We start from the raw sequence: 23,681 nt of genomic DNA on the forward strand, positions 1-23,681 counted from the left end.
CTATATAAATGAAATAAATAATTTAAATTAAATTATCACAGATGCTGCATCCTTGGGTGCCTTGGAGACTGTATGTAGGAGCATCATAAAAGCAGTATGGGCATGCTCAGTATGCTGCGCTATATAAAATAAATAAATTAAATTGAAATAGGAACAATAATTTTACATGGCTCTGTGTGCAAACACAGCTGGAGCAAAATCACAGACACCACTTTCATGGTATGTAATCATTATTATTCAGTCTTATTGAGATGTATGTGATGGGTTTTTCTGTCGGTCTTTTTTCTGAATACATTGCAGGTTTACACAGAGGTGGAGGTGGTACAGTTGTATGTTAAAGTTTGGGCAGCCCTGATAATTTTCATGATTTTCTTTTATAAATCATTGGTTGTTTGAATCAGCAATTTCAGTTAAATATATCATATAGCAGACAAACACAGTGACATTTATGAAGTGAAATGAAGTTTATAGAATTTACAGAAAGTGTGCAATAATTCTTTAAACAAAATTAGGCAGGTGCATAAATTTGGGCACCCCAATAGAAAAAAAAATACATAAATATTTAGTAGATCCTCCTTGTGCAGAAATAACAGCCTCTAAACGCTTCCTATAGCTTCCAATGAGAGTCTGGATTCTGGTTGAAGGTATTTTGGACCATTCTTTACAAAGCATCTCAGGTTTGTTGGTTATCGAGCATGGACAGCCCACTTAAAATCACACCACAGATTTTCAATAATATTCAGGTCTGGGGACTGACATGGCCATTCCAGAACATTGTACTTGTTCCTCTGTATGAATGCCTTATTAGATTTTGAGCAGTGTTTAGGGTCATTATCTTGTTGAAAGATCCAGCCCCAGCGCAACTTCAACTTTGTCACTGACTCATGAACATTGTTCTCAAGAATCTGCTGATATTGACTGGAATCCATATGACCCTCAACTTTAACAAGATTCCCAGGACCTGCACTGGCCACACAGCCCCACAGCATGATGGAACCACCTCCAAATTTTACTGTAGGTAGCAAGTGTTTTTCTTGGAATGCTGTGTTCTTTTTCAGCCATGCATACCGCCCCTTGTTATGTCTAAATAACTCAATTTTAGTTTCATCAGTCCACAGCACCTTATTCCAAAATGAAGCTGGCTTGTCCAAATGTGCTTTAGCATACCTCAGGTAACTCTGTTTGTGGTGTGTATGCAGAAAAGGCTTCCTCTGCATCACAGCATCATACAGCATCTCTTTGTGCAAAGTGTGCTGTATAGTCGAACGATGCACAGAGACACTATCTTCAGCAAGAGCATGTTGTAGGTCTTTGGAGCAGGTCTGTGGGTTGACTATGCCTGTTCTCACCATCCTTCGTTTCAGCTTATCTCAGAATTTTCTTGGCCTGCCACTTCAGGCCTTAACTAGTACTGTGCCTGCCAGAGGTGGGAGAAAGTTACTGTCAAGTCATTCTCAATCATGAATCGGCAAGTCTCAAGTCACAAGTCATAAGTCTCAAGTCAGCTTGCTTACAATTGGTGTCATTATGACTTGACACTTGACTTGGGACTTGACTTGAGACTTGGGACTTGCTGATTCATGACTTAAGAGTGACTTGCTGGTGACTTCGTCCCACCTCTGGTACCTGTGGTCTTCCATGTCCTCACTATGTTCCTCACAGTGGAAAGTGACAGCTGAAATCTCTGAGACAGCTTTTTGTATCCTTCCCCTAAAACATGATGTTGAGCAATCTTTGTTTTCAGGTCATTTGAGAAGTGTTTAGAGGCTCCCATGTTGCCACTCATTAGACGAGATGCAAAAAGGGGAAACATTTGCAAATGGCCACCTTAAATACACTTTCTCATGATTGGATTCACCTGTGTAAGGAGGTCAAAGGTCAATGAGTTTACCAAACCATGTACCATGTCTCTCCCACATGACTGCAGGGATAGGCTCCAGATGTTTTAGAAACACTCTTTGCAAAATTCAGAGTATAAAGTAAGCCAGCAAAACCAAATGTGAACTTGACACTAAAAACCAACTTTACAAGTATTTGCTAGTTCAACATTTTTGTATTTTGTAAGGTTTCTGAGTATTATACTCAACAAAAATATAAACGCAACACTTTTGGTTTTGTTCCCATTTTGTATGAGATGAACTCAAACATCTAAAACTTTTTCCACATACACAATATCACCATTTCCCTCAAATATTGTTCACAAACCAGTCTAAATCTGTGATAGTGAGCAGTTCTCCTTTGCTGAGATAATCTATCCCACCTCACAGGTGTGCCATATCAAGATGCTGATTAGACACCATGATTAGTGCACAGGTGTGCCTTAGACTGCCCACAATAAAAGGCCACTCTGAAAGGTGCAGTTTTATCACACAGCACAATGCCACAGATGTCGCAAGATTTGAGGGAGCGTGCAATTGGCATGCTGACAGCAGGAATGTTAACCAGAGCTGTTGCTCGTGTATTGAATGTTCATTTCTCTACCATAAGCCGTCTCCAAAGGCGTTTCAGAGAATTTGGCAGTACATCCAACCAGCCTCACAACCGCAGACCACGTGTAACCACACCAGCCCAGGACCTCCACATCCAGCATGTTCACCTCCAAGATCGTCTTGGATCGTCCATGATTTCCAAAAACAATCTTAAATGTGGACTCATCAGACCACAGCACACTTTTCCACTTTGCGTGTGTCCATTTCAAATGAGCTCGGGCCCAGAGAAGGCGGCGGATGCTGTTGATGTATGGCTTTCACTTTGCATGGTAGCGTTTTAACTTGCACTTGTAGATGTAGTGATGAACTGTGTTAACTGACAATGGTTTTCTGACGTATTCCTGAACCCACGTGGTAAGATCCTTTACACAATGATGTCAGTTTTTAATGCAGTGCTGCCTGAGGGATCAAAGGTCACGGGCATTCAATGTTGGTTTTCAGCCTTGCCGCACGTGTAGAAAGTTCTCCAGATTCTCTGAATTGTCTGATTATATTATGGACTGTAGATGATGGAATCCCTAAATTCCTTGCAATTGAACATTGAGAAATATTGTTCTTAAACTGTTGGACTATTTTTTCATGCAGTTGTTCACAAATTGGTGATCCTCGCTCCATCTTTGCTTGTGAACGGCTGAGCCTTTTGGGGATGCTCCTTTTATACCCAATCATGACACTCACCTGTTTCCAATTAACCTGTTCACCTGTGGAATGTTCCAAACAGGTGTTCTTTGAGCATTCATCAATTGTCCCAGTCTTTTGTTGCCCCTGTCCCAGCTTTTTTGAAATGAGCAAATACTTGTACAAACAAAGTCTATCAGTTTAAACATTAAATATCTTGTCTTTGTGGTGTATTCAATTGAATATAGGTTGAAGAGGATTTGCAAATCATTGTATTCTGTTTTTAATTTACATTTCACACAACATCCCAACTTCACTGGAATTGGGTTTGTAGCACCTGTCAGTTTTTAAAATTGTTTATGGAGCTGAGTTTCCACTCTTACAAAAAGTACACTGCAAGCACTGCCATTTTAACCACCAAATTATAAGGCCGAGTGGCACTTCTTCTTCATCAAGCAATCTTTACTGGGGTTGGAAGACCTTAACTGACAACAGCTGTACAGAGTGTTACATTTTACTGCAGCTTATGGAACATATCTCCAGTTACAACCTAATCAAAATTGTGGGTCTTGTAATTTGAAAACTTCACTTCACTGAAATTGCATTTTCTTTCAAAAATGATTAATCATTCAGCCCTACTACAAACAAATTCAATGTAAACTGACCTGGGGACTGACTTCACCATTTTTCCCTCTGTGTGGTGCCTCAAAACTGGCTATTTGAGCACTGGACAATTTTCCAATCTTCTCAGCAACCTCCCGCCAGCGATTTCCTAACTCCACTGCCGTAGACAAAATGACGGTGTTCTGAATCAGCTGGGCCACAAGATTAACAGAGTCCATTTTCAACAGACCCTACAGTGATAAATGCATAGATAAACTTTCATGGAATCACTGAGGAACATCAATATGAAGTCAAAGAAGAATTCTATTGAAACTGCAATAACAAGAACTTAAAATGTTTTGAACTTACAACCATGAGTTCATGCAGGAACTTTTTCTTGATCTTCTCAGCATGGCAGTCTTCTTTGAGCTTTTCCAGGACACAAGCCACCTTATCAGCCTCTGTTTCAGCTTGTCTCCATGTAATTGCATGAAGTGATACGTTGCAGTACCCTAGAGCATCAGCAAAACCTCTCCAGCTAGTTATGTGTTCTGTCACCATTGTCTGGATGGCAGAGTACATGTAAGTAAGCTTATTAAAGGGCAGCGTCATGTTATCCAAGAGGACCTCAGTTGTGAGTTGAATACCAGTGAAGTCTATCACCTGCTCTTTAGTTATGAGTTTGACATTTTTGCAGTGAATCAAACCTGTCCTACCTCTGAGAAACCCAATATACCACTCCTTTACCTTTGAGTTGCCCACTGACCTAACAGTTTCCCTGGAGAGAAGAGCCACCGTTTCCCCCTTGAAGTACTCCAGGAGGTACTCTACACGTGGCTGACGGAGAACAGATTTTAGGGCGACGCCATACCATTGCAAGTTCACAACTCTCTTCTGAAACTTGGGGAGATCTGGAACACTTTCTTCAGGAATTGGCAAAGATTTCTGCATGTCATTTTGCCTCTCCATTGCCCTTGGTGCACACCTTTCTAATCGAACAGGTGCAGCAACAGGAGAAGGCACTTGGAAATGTGTCACAGTTACAGCATTTGAATCCTTCAGATGCAAGTCCAGTTTAAAAGGAACCAAATCTGCATTCCCAGTAGAAGATAATGCAACTGGTAGATGCAAAACTGTCCCTATTTTGAGTTGACTTTCTCTCACGTCTTTCATTTTGTCCTCATCTTTAATTTTAAACATAGAGCCTGTGACACTACTCATAATAATCAAGTTAAATTTGTCTGGTTTGAACTGGTGTTTTCCCCAGAGCTGTAGTACAGTTGGAGGCAGGTTTTTGTTGCCTTTGCAGATATCTGAAAATGGAAGTCTTGTTGGAATGTCATGACAGCAGACAACTATTACAACCTTGAAAGCTGGATGGATGTATCTGGGACCATAAAGTGCTACAGTGATTTGGCGGTCAAGGTAATCCCAGACTGATTTGGCAGGGGACTGGATAGCTGAAGCCTCTGCAATAGCAGTAACAAAAAAATGTGTCTTCAGGTCCTGTAACTTCATATGCATGACATTTTTTTCAGTGTAACAGTCCTTCACTTTGGCATAAGGTCCCTCTCTTTTGTTGGACACTAGGCCCACAACAGTTGTCATCACCTGGCTTAGTGAATCTCTCTTAACCTCTCCAGACAACTTCATCTCCACACCGATGCTCTCTTTTGTGTTGATGTTGCTGAGCATGACTTCTATAAGTGGACTCAGAGTTGTGATGTAGTTGCTGTTGAGTCCAGGAGGGGCATCTAGTGCTGCTTTCAGTGTCACTTCCTGGATCTCTCCAGGAGAAACATGGCCTTCTGGAAAATGCATGCTAAACACAGAGTCTGGCAACTTCACCAATCCTCCCATGTGGCCAATCTTGCTAATAACCTGAAAGTCAGTTGCCTGTGTCTGAGCCCACCCAAGACTTTGGCTTATCACACCCAAATCAAGGCACGACCGGGTTAACTGTCGGTGGCTCAGCCAGGCCATCTTATAGGCCTCTCTGTCATTTTTAAGCCACTCAAAATCTGGGTTCAGAACTAGACCAGGTGGTTTGATGCTATTCTCCTGGTTTGGCACATTTCTCTCCAAGTCATCCAAAATGTCTGAAGCACTCTTCCATCTCCCAGATCTGTTGGAGGGTTTGTGTTTGCTCTCCAAAAAATTCCCCACATTGCCTTCGTCTGAACAAATACTTACGGCATCATGATTATTTGTGTCCACAGTCTTTTCAGGATCTTGATTCACATTAGAAGTCAAAGAAATATGTTTTTCTGCACTTCTGTGTAGAATTTCATCTAAGAAAGGATTAGATGCAGACAGTTTGTCCCAAAAAGGATTTTTTGTCTGAGAAGCATGTGTAACCTCTGGATGTAGAAGTGGCCACTCAGAGTTTTTTCTTGTTTGTGAAACATATCCGCCTGTGAAAATATTTTACAAAGTATGTTAGTTAGCATTGCCAACATGTTTGCAAACTGAAGTCACATGAAACTTGTGTTTCAAACTGAGGATTTTACCATTCAGGTTCTTGCTGGTTGGACTACTGTCATCAAGATCAATCAATGTGCCCTCAGATTTGCTCCGCATGAGACTCCCGACACGGCGGAAAGAACCTGCTCTTTCAGCTGCCATATTTTCATCTGTAAAAAATAAATTCAAAAATTATTTATATGTATTTACACGCACTCAGTACAGGCATGAATATCAAGATCATTTTGGGCTTTTAATGATGTCCTTCAGCTATTCTTTTGGCAGGGTGGAATGATTGTACAACATACGTCATTAATGACTTTAAAAACAAGAATCAGGTGCACAAATTTTAATTTATTTTGTATCAAAATTATACATACAGGCTCAAATATATAATGCACATACAATCACTTAAAATGGTGCTGAATGTTCTACAATGTTTCATAATGTGACAAGGCCAAGGCGTACTTACTCCTCCTTAGTGATCATGACTGACTACAACTGGTAGATTTTATTTTACAGCATAAAAAGGATGTGTTTGAACAACAGGAGAGCCCAAGGGACTCAGTGACATTACAAGAAGAACAGGAAATTGTGGATGCATTAGGATTTCGGCAATGCATTCAGGATTCGACGCACATTAGTAGAAATACCCTGGATCTGGTTCTCGCACGTGGTATTGCTGTCACGAATATTGACATCATGCCTCTTACATCAGTGGTGTCTGATCACTCACTTATTAAGTTTACAGTTTCACTGCCGTGTTTAGTGGAACAACAACCTTATATATCATTACGGCGATGCATCAACTCCTCAACTAAGACTGAACTCGAAGCAAGACTGCTTGATGTCTTAGCTTCACATTTGACAAATACCCAGTCAGTAGACAGACTTGTGGATAGTTTAAACTCAGTGCTCAAAACTACACTCCACATGATTGCACCACCTGTGTTAAAACCGTGCTCTCCCAGATCACAGTCACTTTGGTTCAATGATTATCTGCGTGACCTCACGCATAAAGCAAGAGGTCTAGAACGGAAATGGCGTTGTTCAAAATTAGAAGTATTTCACCTTGCGTGGCGTGATGCTATCTTAGACTATAAGCATGCATTATTGGCTACAAAGCGGACTTACTACTCTGATTTGATCAACAAAAACAAGCATAAATCAAAGTTCTTGTTCGACACGGTAGCAGCACTTTTGCATGGAAAACCGCCTGTAGTTCGCTCTCCTTTTACAGCACAAGATTTCTTGTATTACTCTGGGAAGAAAATAGAAGACATCAAGTTAAACATATCCCTGCATGCCTTAATCTAGCCACTACACCCTGCTATTGATGTGGGTGCCACTACTGAGGTATTACCTAGATTTACAGAATTTGACAGTATCTCACTAGACATGCTGACAAAACTCGTAATGTCAACAAAAAGCACAACCTGTTTATTTGATCCTATACCAACAAAACTGTTTAAGGACCTGTGGCCCACTCTTGGGCCGACTGTGCTGGAAATTATTAATCTTTCTTTAACTTCTGGATCTGTTCCTAAATGTTTCAAATCTGCAGTGATTAAACCATTATTTAAGAAACCTAATCTTGACCCTAGTGTACCCCTAGTGCTGACGTCATACTTGACCAGTCGTTCTCACTGTGTTTTGTACAGTAACACTACCTCTAACCTTAGTGACATGAAATTTGGGGTTCCACAGGGGTCTGTCTTAGGCCCCCTGCTTTTCTCCCTTTATATAGCACCCCTTGGGCACATATTGCGGCATTTTGGGATTACCCTTCACTGCTATGCAGATGATACTCAGTTATACATGCCGATAACTGCTGGTAATCTCGTTCACATAAAATCCTTAGAAGATTGCCTTCCAGCAGTGAGAAGTTGGATGTCTAGAAACTTCCTACTTTTAAACTCTGATAAGACTGAAATGATGGTTCTTGGTCCAGTGAGACATCGGCATCAATTTGACCAGTTAACGCTCAGCCTAGGCTTGTGTGTCATACATCACGCTGACAAAGTGAGGAACCTTGGGGTAATTTCTGATCCTTCGTTGTCCTTTGGCCTCCACATTAGAAATATTACTAGGATTGCTTTCTTCCACCTGCGAAATATAGCGAAGATTCGTCCCATCCTGTCTATGGCTGATGCTGAGACCCTGATTCATGCATTTATCTCTTCTAGACTGGACTATTGCAATGTTCTATACTCAACAAAAATATAAACGCAACACTTTTGGTTTTGCTCCCATTTTGTATGAGATGAACTCAAAGATCTAAAACTTTTTCCACATACACAATATCACCATTTCCCTCAAATATTGTTCACAAACCAGTCTAAATCTGTGATAGTGAGCACTTCTCCTTTGCTGAGATAATCCATCCGACCTCACAGGTGTGCCATATCAAGATGCTGATTAGACACCATGATTAGTGCACAGGTGTGCCTTAGACTGCCCACAATAAAAGGCCACTCTGAAAGGTGCAGTTTTATCACACAGCACAATGCCACAGATGTCACAAGATTTGAGGGAGCGTGCAATTGGCATGCTGACAGCAGGAATGTCAACCAGAGCTGTTGCTCGTGTATTGAATGTTCATTTCTCTACCATAAGCCGTTTCAGAGAATTTGGCAGTACATCCAACCAGCCTCACAACCGCAGACCACGTATAACCACACCAGCCCAGGACCTCCACATCCAGCATGTTCACCTCCAAGATCGTCTGAGACCAGCCACTCGGACAGCTGCTGAAACAATTGGTTTGCATAACCAAAGAATTTCTGCACAAACTGTCAGAAACCGTCTCAGGGAAGCTCATCTGCATGCTCGTCGTCCTCATCGGGGTCTCGACCTGACTCCAGTTCGTCGTCGTAACCAATTTGAGTGGGCAAATGCTCACATTCACTGGCGTTTGCCACATTGGAGAGGTGTTCTCTTCACGGATGAATCCTGGTTCACACTGTCCAGGGCAGATGGCAGACAGCGTGTGTGGCGTCGTGTGGGTGAGCGGTTTTCTGATGTCAATGTTGTGGATCGAGTGGCCCATGGTGGCGGTGGGGTTATGGTATGGGCAGGCGTCTGTTATGGACGAAGAACACAGGTGCATTTTATTGATGGCATTTTGAATGCACAGAGATACCGTAATGAGATCCTGAGGCCCACTGTTGTGCCATACATCCAAGAACATCACCTCATGTAGCAGCAGGATAATGCATGGCCCCATGTTGCAAGGATCTGTACACAATTCTTGGAAGCTGAAAATGTCCCAGTTCTTGCATGGCCGGCATACTCACCAGACATGTCACCCATTGAGCATGTTTGGGATGCTCTGGACCGGCGTATACAACAGCGTGTACCAGTTCCTGCCAATATCCAGCAACTTCGCACAGCCATTGAAGAGGAGTGGACCAACATTCCACAGGCCACAATTGACAACCTGATCAACTCTATGTAAAGGAGATGTGTTGCACTGCATGAGGCAAATGGTGGTCACACCAGATACTGACTGGTATCCCCCCCCAATAAAACAAAACTGCACCTTTCAGAGTGGCCTTTTATTGTGGACAGTGTAAGGACACCTGTGCACTAATCATGGTGTTTAATCAGCATCTTGGTATGGCACATCTGTGAGGTGGGATGGATTATCTCAGCAAAGGAGAAGTGCTCACTATCACAGATTTAGACTGGTTTGTGAACAATATTTGAGGGAAATGGTGATATTGTGTTATTGGAAAAAGTTTTAGATCTTTGAGTTCATCTCATACAAAATGGGAGCAAAACCAAATGTGTTGCGTTTATATTTTTGTTGAGTGTATTTTCTGGTTTACCGCAGTCTAGCATTAGGGGTCTCCAATTGGTTCAAAATGCTGCAGCCAGACTTTTCACACCAAGCAGAAAGTTCGACCACATTCCACCCATTTTGGCATCCCTTCACTGGCTTCCTGTCCCAGTGAGATCAGATTTTAAGGTTCTGCTACTAACCTATAAAATTATTCATGGACTGGCACCTCCCTACCTAGCTGACCTAATTAAACCTTACGTACCGGCCCGGTCTTTACGTTCTCAGGGTGCAGGACTACTTTGTGTCCCTAAGATGAATAAGAAGTCTGCTGGTCACAGAGCTTTCACTTATCGTGCCCCTGTTCTGTGGAATGATCTCCCTGCGTCAATAAAACAGTCAGATTCTGTGGAAACTTTCAAGTCCAGACTTAAGACGCACTTAATTTCCCTTTCATATGGCTAGCATACTGGTACAGTTTTGTTTTATGCATTTTACTCTTTTAATTCATTTATTAGTAATTGGAGTGGGCCACGGCCTCAACTTTACCTAAATTCTGGATCTTTTGGTGAAGTTTAGGGCTAGTGGCCGGCGATCACCTTAGTATTTCTGTTTTTCTTGTTGATTAATGCTGGCAAAATATACAGTATTTTTTTTGTCTTTCTGATGCCTGATTCTGCTTTTTCTCTCTGTTTAAGGTGCAGCTCCATCCAGAGATGGGAGTTGTATTCGTGTTGGCGATCCTCCTGTCCTGTGCGCCAATAGCATTTCTTATTCGTCCGTGAATTGTTCTGTAATTTATGTTTGTAGCATGGCCCAAGCAGAGGGTCACCTCTTTGAGTCTGGTCTGCTTGAGGTTTCTTCCTCAGAGGGAGTTTTTCCTTGCCACTATTGCTCTGGGGGTTGGTAAGGTTAGACCTTACCTGTGTGAAGTGCTTTGAGGCAACTCTGTTGTGATTTGGCGCTATATAAATGAAAATAAATTGAAACTGAAATTGAAACAGAAGTTGGGAAGGTCTCTTGGAGTCATTTCTAAACAACTCTTGATTCCAAGATCATCAGTTCAAACAACTGTATGCAAGTACAATTTAGTTGGATATGTTTCCACTTTGTCAAGGTCTGGAAGAAGACCCAAACTATCACCTTCAGATGAGAGGAAATTGGTTAGAATCGTGGAATAATCCAGGAACGACCAAGGTTCAGACATGCCATGAATGGCAAACAGTAAATGGACTTCATTTAGATAGTGCTTCTCCATCTTTATCAGAAACTCAAAGCACTTTACAGTAATGCCTCACATTCACCCATTCACACACACCCTCACACAGCAATATCAGAGTGCTGCCATGTAAGGCACTCACTACACACTGGGAGCAACTAGCCAGTTCTGCTTACCAAAAGTGGCCTGCTAGGCTCGTTATTTCATTGACTGCTGGAAAACCAGCATCACTGTCCACAGTGAAGTGACTTTTACATCACCATGGACTGAGAGGATGGTGACCAAGAAAGAAGCCCCTGCTCCAAAATCATCACCTTCAAGCCTGACTGAAATTTGCAGCTGCCCACAGGGACAATCCAAACTACCTTCTGGAGAACAGTTTTATGGTCAGACGAGACAAAGTTTGAGCTATTTGGCCACAATAACAAGAGGTACATTTGGAGGAGTAAAGATGAAGCTTTCAAACATAAGAACACTGTACCAACTGTCAAGCATGGTGGTGGTAGCATGATGCCCTGGGGCAAGTGCATTGCACAAAGTGGATGGAATCATGTAGAAAGTGGACTCATTCCAAATTCTTCAACATCACCTCAAATCAACAGCTAGCTGGATGAAACCTGGCCACAATTGAGTGTTCCAATAGGACAATGATCCCAAACATTGTCCAATAGGACAATGATCCCAAACACACATCAAAATTGGCTGTGGGTTGGATAAAGTAGGCAACATTAAATTTCTGGAATGACCTTCCCGAAGCCCCAACCTCAACACCACTGAAAATTTGTAAACTACTTTTAAAATGTGGATCCATGCTAAGAAACCAAACAATTTAAATGAACTCGACCAATTCTGCCAAATGAGTGGTAAAATATCCAGCCAGAATTATGCCAGAAGCTTACTTGGTCATGGTGGAGCTTGCTGAGAGACATTTAACCAAATATTACCACAAATTATTATTTTGATAATCAAATAGTCACTGACTATTTTTTCGATTAATCGACTTACTGGATCATACGTAAATTGCAGCTTATCGCACCTGCATGCAGCTGTTATTTGCCTGCCGAGGTGTGTATGTTGTTGGCTTGGTAAGTTGTCCAGTGAAGAGGAACGTATTTTTTAGCACATTTCCTATTCAAACATAACATCGCTGTTATAACGTTACAGAAAACACAGATGTGTGCTAAGGCTAATGAAATCGTTATCGTTAATGTTAACGTTTACAGCTATCAAGTAGCTCACTATAGATGGTAATGTTAGTGAGGCACTGTTTGTGTGCATGCTGGTTTACTGAAGCTGTGTACATGGACGTGGGACATCTCCATGTCGCTGTTTTTACAGACTGCCTGGACATGGAGATGGATTTGTTACATTGGAAAAAGTCAGAATACATTATTTCTAGGAGTTAATGGACTTTATAAAATTTTATTACAGAGATTAGAGCATGCCATAGGTATTAAAGGCACTGCGCTGCGGTGGTTTGAATCATATTTGTCTAATAGATTACAATTTGTTCATGTAAATGGGGAATCTTCTTCACAGACTAAAGTTAATTATGGAGTTCCACAAGGTTCTGTGCTAGGACCAATTTTATTCACTTTATACATGCTTCCCTTAGGCAGTATTATTAGACGGTATTGCTTAAATTTTCATTGTTACGCAGATGATACCCAGCTTTATCTATCCATGAAGCCAGAGGACACACACCAATTAGCTAAACTGCAGGATTGTCTTACAGACATAAAGACATGGATGACCTCTAATTTCCTGCTTTTAAACTCAGATAAAACTGAAGTTATTGTACTTGGCCCCACAAATCTTAGAAACATGGTGTCTAACCAGATCCTTACTCTGGATGGCATTACCCTGACCTCTAGTAATACTGTGAGAAATCTTGGAGTCATTTTTGATCAGGATATGTCATTCAAAGCGCATATTAAACAAATATGTAGGACTGCTTTTTTGCATTTACGCAATATCTCTAAAATCAGAAAGGTCTTGTCTCAGAGTGATGCTGAAAAACTAATTCATGCATTTATTTCCTCTAGGCTGGACTATTGTAATTCATTATTATCAGGTTGTCCTAAAAGTTCCCTAAAAAGCCTTCAGTTAATTCAAAATGCTGCAGCTAGAGTACTGACGGGGACTAGAAGAAGAGAGCATATCTCACCCATATTGGCCTCTCTTCATTGGCTTCCTGTTAATTCTAGAATAGAATTTAAAATTCTTCTTCTTACTTATAAGGTTTTGAATAATCAGGTCCCATCTTATCTTAGGGACCTCGTAGTACCATATCACCCCAATAGAGCGCTTCGCTCTCAGACTGCAGGCTTACTTGTAGTTCCTAGGGTTTGTAAGAGTAGAATGGGAGGCAGAGCCTTCAGCTTTCAGGCTCCTCTCCTGTGGAACCAGCTCCCAATTCAGATCAGGGAGACAGACACCCTCTCTACTTTTAAGATTAGGCTTAAAACTTTCATTTTTGCTAAAGCTTATAGTTAGGGCTGGATCAGGTGACCCTGAACCATCCCTTAGTTATGCTGCTATACACGTAGACTGCTGGGGGGTTCCCATGATGCACTGTTTCTTTCTCTTTTTGCTCTGTATGCACCACTCTGCATTTAATCATTAGTGATCGATCTCTGCTCCCCTCCACAGCATGTCTTTTTCCTGGTTCTCTCCCTCAGCCCCAACCAGTCCCAGCAGAAGACTGCCCCTCCCTGAGCCTGGTTCTGCTGGAGGTTTCTTCCTGTTAAAAGGGAGTTTTTCCTTCCCACTGTAGCCAAGTGCTTGCTCACAGGGGGTCGTTTTGACCGTTGGGGTTTTACATAATTATTGTATGGCCTTGCCTTACAATATAAAGCGCCTTGGGGCAACTGTTTGTTGTGATTTGGCACTATATAAAAAAATTGATTGATTGATTTAATGTGACACAATCCTGAGAGAACTGAAGGTGGAGCTGCAGCTGGCGATTGCGCGTGTGCGTGCATGGGGACCTCTCTGATTGTTTGGAAATTGGGACCATATGTTGTCAAAATTTAAAAATGTTCCAATCATGTTGAAAACTATACCACACTATTTGTGTAATCATAAGGATTCCAAAAAGGTATAGTCTGAACTATCTATGACTGAATGTTCTGTAGTTATGCGGTAAAAACAGTAAAAATGGTGACAAAGGTCAGTTTCAGTTTGTACAGGGGTGAAAAGTTAAAGTTAGTTCAATTTTGGTCAAAAGTGATGCAAATTATTGGTTGAGAGAATAGGATTAATAAATGGAATAGTTTTGACTATGTTGAATGCTTGGTCTCCAAAGTAAAGGTCAAAAAAAGGTTGACGTCCATTGGATTCTAAGACATGTGACATGCACAGTAGTGGGCACAGCTAACCAAAAAGTTAGCTTCAATAACCATTAATCCGATAACTGATAAGTGCTAAAAAATACATATCTTTATTACAGATAACCGATAACTTTTATTATTGATTCGGATGCGGCCACCTCAGATTACACTGTCGGCATCTGATAAACCAGTTTCACTTTCACTTTCGCTGCTGGGTAAATTCAAGGATCACAAACACATAAGAATGCATGAAAAATGAATGAATAAAAAAATAAAACCCCAAACACTGTTGTCATCTTTCAAAAGCAGTAAAACACAGTATTAGATGTCACAGTTTATCTCTGTATTAGATACACAGTCATTTACAAACTAAAAAGCTGTTGCTTTTTTGACATGCTTTCAACCCTGCGGCTTAAACAACCGAAATACGTCCATTAATGCATTGATTGGCACAGTAAAATACACGTAGTAAATATAAATTCTTACATGTTAGTTTCAGTTGGGATTCATCTGAATAAATAATCCACATAAAGCGTCCTTTTTTATAAATCCAAATCATAGGTACTCCAAACTATACCTTTTTGGAATCTTTATGATCAGACAAATAATGTGGTATAGTTTTCAACATGATTGAAGCATTTTTAAATTTTCACCCCTGTGTAATTCTTTACTGACCCCTGTAGCTCATTAGAGGTCAGCTCCAGAATGTCTCCATATCTGAAAATAAACATTAATTCATTTAGAATATGTGTGCCAAATTTCATGCTTTTATCACAAACTACTGTTATGGAAATTTTAGCTAAGCTGCACCATTATTTTGTCTGTTCAGTTATTTCGTCTCCCTGCACTCTGTTTCTCCCACGCAAGTCTTAAGTTCCACCCCTCGTTTGCCACTCACCTGTTATTAATTTCACCTGGGTTATTTAAGCACTTCCTTGTTTGTCAGTCAGTCCTGGTTCATTGTTAATGCTTCTCCCTGTCTACTTTGGTTTGTTCATGAGTATTTTACCAGAATCTGTGTTTCTTTGAAGTTTGCTGTGTCTTGATTCTGATTTGTTTTTGGAGTGTGTTTTCTATTGCTCTGTGGATTTTTTGTGTGAGCTTTGTCACGTGCACATTTGAGGCTGTTTTGGATTTTTGTGAGATTTTTGGAGACTTGAATAAATCACCTTGTTTTTGCACCGTATCAGCTTTTGTTTTCTGGCCTTCAAAGTTGGGTTTGACGAGACCTTTTAGAAACCGTAACAATTCCATTCAAGCTCACACTGGGACACTTCTAATAGTCACGTCACCTGTCGGAAACTCACGAGTACTTTGTTTTCAGAAGTCTCTGTAGCTGTTTGTTGCAAATGCCATATACTTTGAAACCACTCACGGAAGTGCACAAAGTAATTCCGGTAGATCATCAGATGGTCACTAACATCCTAAATCTATGATTTCGGTGAAACATGTCCTTTAAAAGCCCAAAATTGCCAGGATGCTCATGTCCATGATGAGTGTATGCAAGCTTCCAACCACAACTATACATGCAGGTTACAGTAGAATGTGTCAAAAAGTTTAATTTTAATAACACTCAAAAATGTTGTTCCAATAGTGTATGATGAATTTTGCTTGTTAAGCCAGTTTGAATGTTTGGTGTCTGAACAGATCAAAGCAAATCATGTACTAATTTATAATATCAAAGTGAGAGAATTAGCAAATCCTCATAGCTCGGATGCTGAAGCAAGTGAAGAACTGTGTTTTCTTTCTGTTTTTAAATTAAATGTACAACCCCAATTCCAATGAATTTGGGACGTTGTGTAAAATGTAAATAAAAACAGAATACTCGTACAATGATTTGCAAATCCTCTTCAACCTATATTCAACTGAATACACCACAAAAACAAGATATTCAAAGTGATAAACTTTGTTTTTTTTTTGACTGTTCCTACATGTCTAATACTTCTGCTAGTCTTCCAGTGTAACTGCTGTAAATTTTAATTCATTTATTTGCCACCGGACACCGGACTTTGGTGATAGGGGTTCTATCACCAGCAAAGTCAGGTTACAGACGCCGGCGGACGTTAAATGTATTCCTGGGGCCAGAGCTCCCGACATTGCATCCCATCTTAGGATGCTGACGCTGCAGAAGAGAAGACAGACTAAGGAACATGACATAAGATACAGTCACATAGTTATTCACTTTGGTACCAATGATTATCAGGATGAAGCACTCAGAGCTCACAAAAATGGACATAGAGAGGACTTGTGACCTTGCCAGAAAGATGTTTCGGCATCGATTAATAGTCTCTGGTCCCCTCCCCTCCCGGGGTACTGATGAGGCATTTAGCAGGCTGACATTGTTAAATAGGTGGCTGGCGCAATTTTGTAGACAGCAAGGCTTTAGCTTTATTGATAACTGGCCTTCCTTCTGGGGCCGCCGTGGCTTGCTGATGCCGGACGGCCTCCACCCTACTGGGGAAGGCGCCGCCATCTTGGCTGCGAACATAGACAGAGCTCTACAGGGAGGGTAACATTAAGAATTTACAGTAGGCCATGGAGCAGGTGATTAGAGATCCTGCAAGGCTTATGACAAATGTGGGTGTGGAATCCATTAGCTTAGCGTGGAAATTAGTGCAGAAAATCTAATATGGTGATAGTGCAGTTTATGTGCCAGGGAGGGAAATTCAACAAATTGAGACTATGGCCTGCTTCTGTAGACGTGTCCATAAAAATCATAGTGGATGATGTTGAAATTGAGGATGGCCCAGTGGTTGTTCCAGCAATAGCAAATATTTTGTGTCTGCTACCTACAACCCACATGGAATGTCTCAAACCTAAACCTACTTCTAGGCATCTTATATATGCTACTCTGGAACCACCCCTAAACCCAAACAGTTCAACTGTCAACCCCACTGAGGTCCTTAGACTGGGTCTCATTAACATAAGATCACTGTCCTCAAAATCACTGTTGATCAGTGATCTAATTATTGATCATCACTTAGATATGATTGGGTTATGTGAAACCTGACTTAAACCTACAGCTGTCCTCCCCTTAAATGAGGCCTGCCCGCCAGCATATACATTTAGTCATGTCCCTCGTGATGCGAAGTAAGGCGGTGGTGTTGCTCTTATTTTATAAATCTAGTTTAGCTGATTAGCTGTTGGGAGTCACAAATATAACTTGTTTGAGCATCTGATTCTCTGCTCTACTCAGGATATTATGCATTGCCAAGGTCCGAAGAATAAAAATCAGCCATATTACTTTGTCACTGTATATAGGCCTCCTGGCCCATATTCTGAATTCTTAGATGAATTTGATGCGTTCATCTCTAACTTGTCAACTAGTGCAGATAACATTCTGATCATTGGTGACTTAACATTCATATCAATAAGCCTTCTGATCCCCTCTGCAAATCATTTATGGAAATTGTGGATGCATTAGAATTTCGGCAATGCATTCAGGATTCGATGCACATTAGTGGAAATACCCTGGATCTGGTTCTCACACTTGGTATTGCTGTCACAAATACTGACGACATGCCTCTTACATCAGTGGTCTCTGATCACTCATTAACTTTACAGTTTCGCTGCCGTGTTTAGTGGAACAACAACCTTATATATCACTACTGCAATGCATCAACTCCTCAACTAAGACTGAACTCAAAGCTAGACTGCCTGATGTCTTAGCTTCACAACTGACAAATTCCCAGTCAGTAGACAGTCTTGTGGATAGTTTAAACTCGGTGCTCAAAACTACACTTGACATGATTGCGCCACCCGTGTTAAAACCGCGCTCCCCCAAATCAGTCACCTTGGTTCAATGATTACCTGTGTGACCTCAAGCATATGGCAAGAGGTCTAGAACGGAAAGGGCGTCGTTCAAAATTAGAAGTATTCCACCTTGCGTGGCTTGATGCTATTTTAGACTACAAGCATGCATTATTGGCTACAAAGCGGACCTATTACTCTGATTTGATAAACAAAAGCAAGCATAACTCAAAGTTCTTGTTCGACATGGTGACAACACTTATTCATGGACAACCACCTGTAGTTCACTCTCTCCTTTTACAGCACAAGATTTCCTGGATTACTTTGAGAAGAAAATAGAAGACATTAGGTTAAACATATCCCTGTATGCCTTAATCCAGCCACTACACCCTGCTATTGATGTGGGTGCCACTACTGAGGAATTACCTAGATTTACAGAATTTGATAGTATCTTACAAGGCATGCTGACAAAACTCGTAATGTCAACAAAAAGCACAACCTGTTTATTTGATCCTATACCAACAAAACTGTTTAAGGACCTGTGGCCCACTCTTGGGCCGACTGTGCTGGAAATTATTAATCTTTCTTTCACTTCTGGATCTGTTCCTAAGTGTTTCAAATCTGCAGTGATTAAACCATTACTTAAGAAACCTAATCTTGACCCTAGTGTACTGAAAAACTATCGGCCGATATAAAATCTATCATTTTTCTCTAAAATTCTGGAAAAAGTGGTGTCACGGCAGCTCATAGACTATCTTACTGAGAATAATCTCTTTGAGCCGCTGCAGTCTGCTTTTAGAAAATATTCCACAGAGACGGCTCTCACTAAAGTGGTGAATGATCTGCTTACAATGGATTCGGACACCACTATGGTTCTGTTGCTGTTAGATCAATCAATCAATTTTATTTATATAGCGCCAAATCACAACAAACAGTTGCCCCAAAGCGCTTTATATTGTAAGGCAAGGCCATACAATAATTACGTAAAAACCCCAATGGTCAAAACGACCCCCTGTGAGCAAGCACTTGGCGGCAGTGGGAAGGAAAAACTCCCTTTTAACAGGAAGAAACCTCCAGCAGAACCAGGCTCAGGGAGGGGCAGTCTTCTGCTGGGACTGGTTGGGGCTGAGGGAGAGAACCAGGAAAAAGACATGCTGTGGAGGGGAGCAGAGATCGATCACTAATGATTAAATGCAGAGTGGTGCATACAGAGCAAAAAGAGAAAGAAACACTCAGTGCATTATGGGAACCCCCCAGCAGTCTAAGTCTATAGCAGCATAACTAAGGGATGGTTCAGGGTCACCTGATCCAGCCCTAACTATAAGCTTTAGCAAAAAGGAAAGTTTTAAGCCTAATCTTAAAAGTAGAGAGGGTGTCTGTCTCCCTGATCCGAATTGGGAGCTGGTTCCAGAGGAGAGGAGCCTGAAAGCTGAAGGCTCTCCCTCCCATTCTACTCTTACAAACCCTAGGAACTACAAGTAAGCCTGCAGTCTGAGAGCGAAGCGCTCTATTGGGGTGATATGGTACTATGAGGTCCCTAAGATAAGAAGGGACCTGATTATTCAAAACCTTATAAGTAAGAAGAATTTTAAATTCTATTATAGAATTAACAGGAAGCCAATGAAGAGAGGCCAATATGGGTGAGATATGCTCTCTCCTTCTAGTCCCCGTCAGTACTCTAGCTGCAGCATTTTGAATTAACTGAAGGCTTTTTAGGGAACTGATACCTGATAATAATGAATTACAATAGTCCAGCCTATAGGAAATAAATGCATGAATTAGTTTTTCAGCATCACTCTGAGACAAGACCTTTCTAATTTTAGAGATATTGCGTAAATGCAAAAAAGCAGTCTTACATATTTGTTTAATATGCGCTTTGAATGACATATCCTGATCAAAAATGACTCCAAGATTTCTCACAGTATTACTAGAGGTCAGAGTAAGGATCTGGTTAGACACCATGTTTCTAAGATTTGTGGGGCCAAGTACAGTGCTGCATTTGATACAGTGGATCATCATATTTTACTTGATAAGCTGGAAAATCATTTTGGGATTACTGGGAGTGCCCTTGCATGGCTGACGTCATACTTGACCAGTCGTTCTCACTATGTTTTGTACAGTAACACTACCTCTAACCTTAGTGACATGAAATTTGGGGTTCCACAGGGGTCTGTCTTAGGCCCCCTGCTTTTCTCCCTTTATATATTCACCCCTTGGGCACATATTGCGGCGTTTTGGGATTAGCTTTCGCTGCTATGCTGATGATACTCAGTTATACATGCTGATAACTGCTAGTAATCTCGTTCACATAAAATCCTTAGAAGATTGCCTTGCAGCAGTGAGAAGCTGGATGTCTAGAAACTTTCAAACTCTGATAAGACTGAAATGATGGTTCTTGGTCCAGTGAGACATCGGCATCAATTTGACCAGTTAACGCTCAGCCTAGGCTTGTGTGTCATACATCACGCTGACAAAGTGAGGAACCTTGGGGTAATTTTTGATCCTACCTTGTTCTTTGGCCTCCATATTAGAAATATTATGAGGACTGCTTTCTTCCACCTGCGAAATATAGCGACAATTCGTCCCATCCTGTCTATGGCTGATGCTGAGACTCTGATCCATGCATTTATTTCTTCTAGATTGGACTACTCCAATGTTCTATTTTCTGGTTTACCGCAGTCTAGCATTAGGGCTCACCAAATGGTTCAAAATGCTGCAGCCCGACTTTTGACACGAAGCAGAAAGCTCGACCACATTACACCCATTTTGGCATCCCTTCACTGGCTTCCTGTCCCAGTGAGATCAGATTTTAAGATTCTGCTACTAGTCTATAAAATTGTTCACGGACTGGCACCTCCCTACCTAGCTGATCTAATCAAACCCTACATACCGGCCCGGGCTTTGCATTCCCAGGGTGTAGGAATACTTTGTGTCCCTAGGGTGAATAAGAAGTCTGCGGGTCACAGAGCTTTCTCTTATCATGCCCCTGTTCTGTGGAATGGTCTCCCTGCGTCAATAAAACAGTCAGATTCTGTGGAAACTTTCAAGTCCAGACTTAAGATGCACTTATTTTCCCTTTCATATGGCTAGCATACTGGTACAGTTTTGTTTTACGCTTTTTACTCTTTTAATTATTTTATTAAGAAATGGAGCATGCTGCGGCCTCAACTTTACCTAAATTCTGGGTCTTTCAGTGAAGCTTAGGCCTAGTGGCCGGCGATCACCTTAGTATTTCTTCTGTTTTTCTTGTTGATTGTCTTTCTAATGCCTGATTCCATTTTTTGTCTCTGTTTAAGGTGCAGCTCCATCCAGAGATGGTAGTTGTATTTGTGTTGGCGACCCTCCTGTCCTGTGCACCAACAGCATTTCTTGTATATTTGTCCGTGAATTGTTCTGTAGTTTATGTCCGTAGCATGGCCCAAGCAGAGGGTCACCCCTTTGAGTCTGGTCTGCTTGAGGTTTCTTCCTCAGAGGGAGTTTTTCTTTACCACTGTTGCTCTGGGGGTTAGTAAGCTTAGACCTTACCTGTGTGAAGCACCTTGAGGCAACTCTGTTGTGATTTGGCACAATATAAATGAAAATAAATTGAAATTGTTTTGTGCAAATATTTGCTCATTGCAAAATGGATGCCTGCAACACATTTCAAAAAAGCTGGGACAGTGTTATGTTTACCACTGTGTTACATCATCTTTCCTTCTAACAACCCTCAATAAGCATTTGGGAACTGAGGACAGCAATTGTTGAATCATTGTAGGTAGAATTCTTTCCCATTTTTGCTTGATGTATGACTTCAGTTGTTCAACAGTCCGGAGTCTCCGTTGTTGTATTTTGCACTTTGCGCCACACATTTTCAATGGGCCACAGGTCTGGACTGCAAGCAGGCCAGTCTAGTACCCACACTCTTTTACTACGAAGCCACGCTGTTGTAACACGTGCAGAATGTGGCTTGGCATTGTCTTGCTGAAATAAGCAGAGATGTCCCTGAAAAAGACGTTGCTTGGATGGCAGCATGTGTTGCTCCAAAACCTGGATGTATGTTTAAGCATTGATGGTGCCATCACAGATGTGTAAGTTGCCCATGCCATGGGCACTAACACACCCCCATACCATCACAGATGCTGGCTTTTGAACTTTGCGCTGGTAGCAATCTGGATGGTCTTTTTCCTCTTTTGTCCAGAGGACACGACATCCATGATTTTCAAAAACAATTTCAAATGTGGACTCATGAGACCACAGCACACTTTTCCACTTTGTCTGTCCATTTCAAATGAGTTCAGGCCCAGAGAAGGTGGCGGCATTTCTGGATGTTGTTGATGTATGGCTTTCGCTTTGCATGGTAGAATTTTAATTTGCAGATGTAGCGACAAACTGTGTTAACTGACAATGGTTTTCTGATGTGTTCCTGAGCCCACACTTTAAGATCCTTTACACAATGATGTGTGTTTTTAATGCAGTGCTGCCTGAGGGATCGAAGGTCACGGGCATTCAATGTTGGCTTTCGGCCTTGCCGCTTACGTGCAGAAAGTTCTCTAGATTCTTTGAACCTTCTGAATATTTTATGGACTGTAGATGATGGAATCCCTAAATTCCTTGCAATTGAATGTTGAGAAACATTGTTCTTAAACTGTTGGACTATTTTTTTCATGCAGTTGTTCACAAAGTGGTGATCCTCGCACCAACTTTGCTTGTGAATGGCTGAGCCTTTTGGGGATGCTCCTTTTATAGCAAATCATGACACACACCTGTTTCCAATTAACCCTATAAAGCCCACCCTGTAAAATAATTGTCAGAAAATTCTAATTTTTTGAAACAAGAGTCTTTATTGGACCTTTTAACAAACCCACCAGAAAAAAAAAAAAAAACCTTTTTGCATATATGAGTTTTTATTTGTGTCATATTTGCTACATTGGGCGTTCTACCATAAAAACATCCATTTTAAATCCAGAGCAAACATAACATTTCAAACCTATAAAATGCTGCATTTTCTTAGGGAAATTACTGTGGATCACTTGTTTCAGGCAGCCATTATAAATGTCTCATCTGAAGGCCCTCTGATGCATAAGATACTGACATCTGGTGGTTTGTCTGTGCACTACAAGTATCTCATTGTATACGATGGTTTTTTTGGGGAGAAAATATCACACTGATGAAGCAGACATCTCAGAAAACCCTGTATCAAATATGATACACTTGGCATTATAGGGTTAACCTGTTCACTTGTGGAATGTTCCAAACAGGTGTTCTTTGAGCATTCATCAACTTTCCCAGTCTTTTGTTGCTCCTGTCCCAGCTTTTTTGAAACATGTTGCAGGCATTCATTTCAAAATGAGCAAATATTTGCACAAAAACAAAAAAGTCTATCAATTTGAACATTAAATATCTTGTCTTTCTGGTATATTCAATTGAATATAGGTTGAAGAGGATTT

The 23,681-nt window shown here is 41.1% G+C and overlaps 1 protein-coding gene across 1 annotated transcript in view; it reads right to left on the reverse strand.

The window, feature by feature from the left end:
* The window catches only part of macc1 (MET transcriptional regulator MACC1), a 39,124-nt gene that overhangs the window by 11,795 nt on the left and 3,648 nt on the right, over positions 1 to 23,681 (reverse strand). The window contains exons 2-4 of the mRNA XM_034175021.1: positions 6,221 to 6,343; positions 4,080 to 6,124; positions 3,773 to 3,961 (exon numbers count right to left, since the gene is read on the reverse strand). Of these exons, the coding sequence (XP_034030912.1) occupies positions 3,773 to 3,961; positions 4,080 to 6,124; positions 6,221 to 6,343 (2,357 nt within the window). The remainder of the gene's footprint in view (positions 1 to 3,772; positions 3,962 to 4,079; positions 6,125 to 6,220; positions 6,344 to 23,681) is intronic.

This window comes from Thalassophryne amazonica, chromosome 7 (assembly GCF_902500255.1).
Source record: "Thalassophryne amazonica chromosome 7, fThaAma1.1, whole genome shotgun sequence".
Classification (NCBI taxonomy): Eukaryota; Metazoa; Chordata; class Actinopteri; order Batrachoidiformes; family Batrachoididae; genus Thalassophryne; species Thalassophryne amazonica.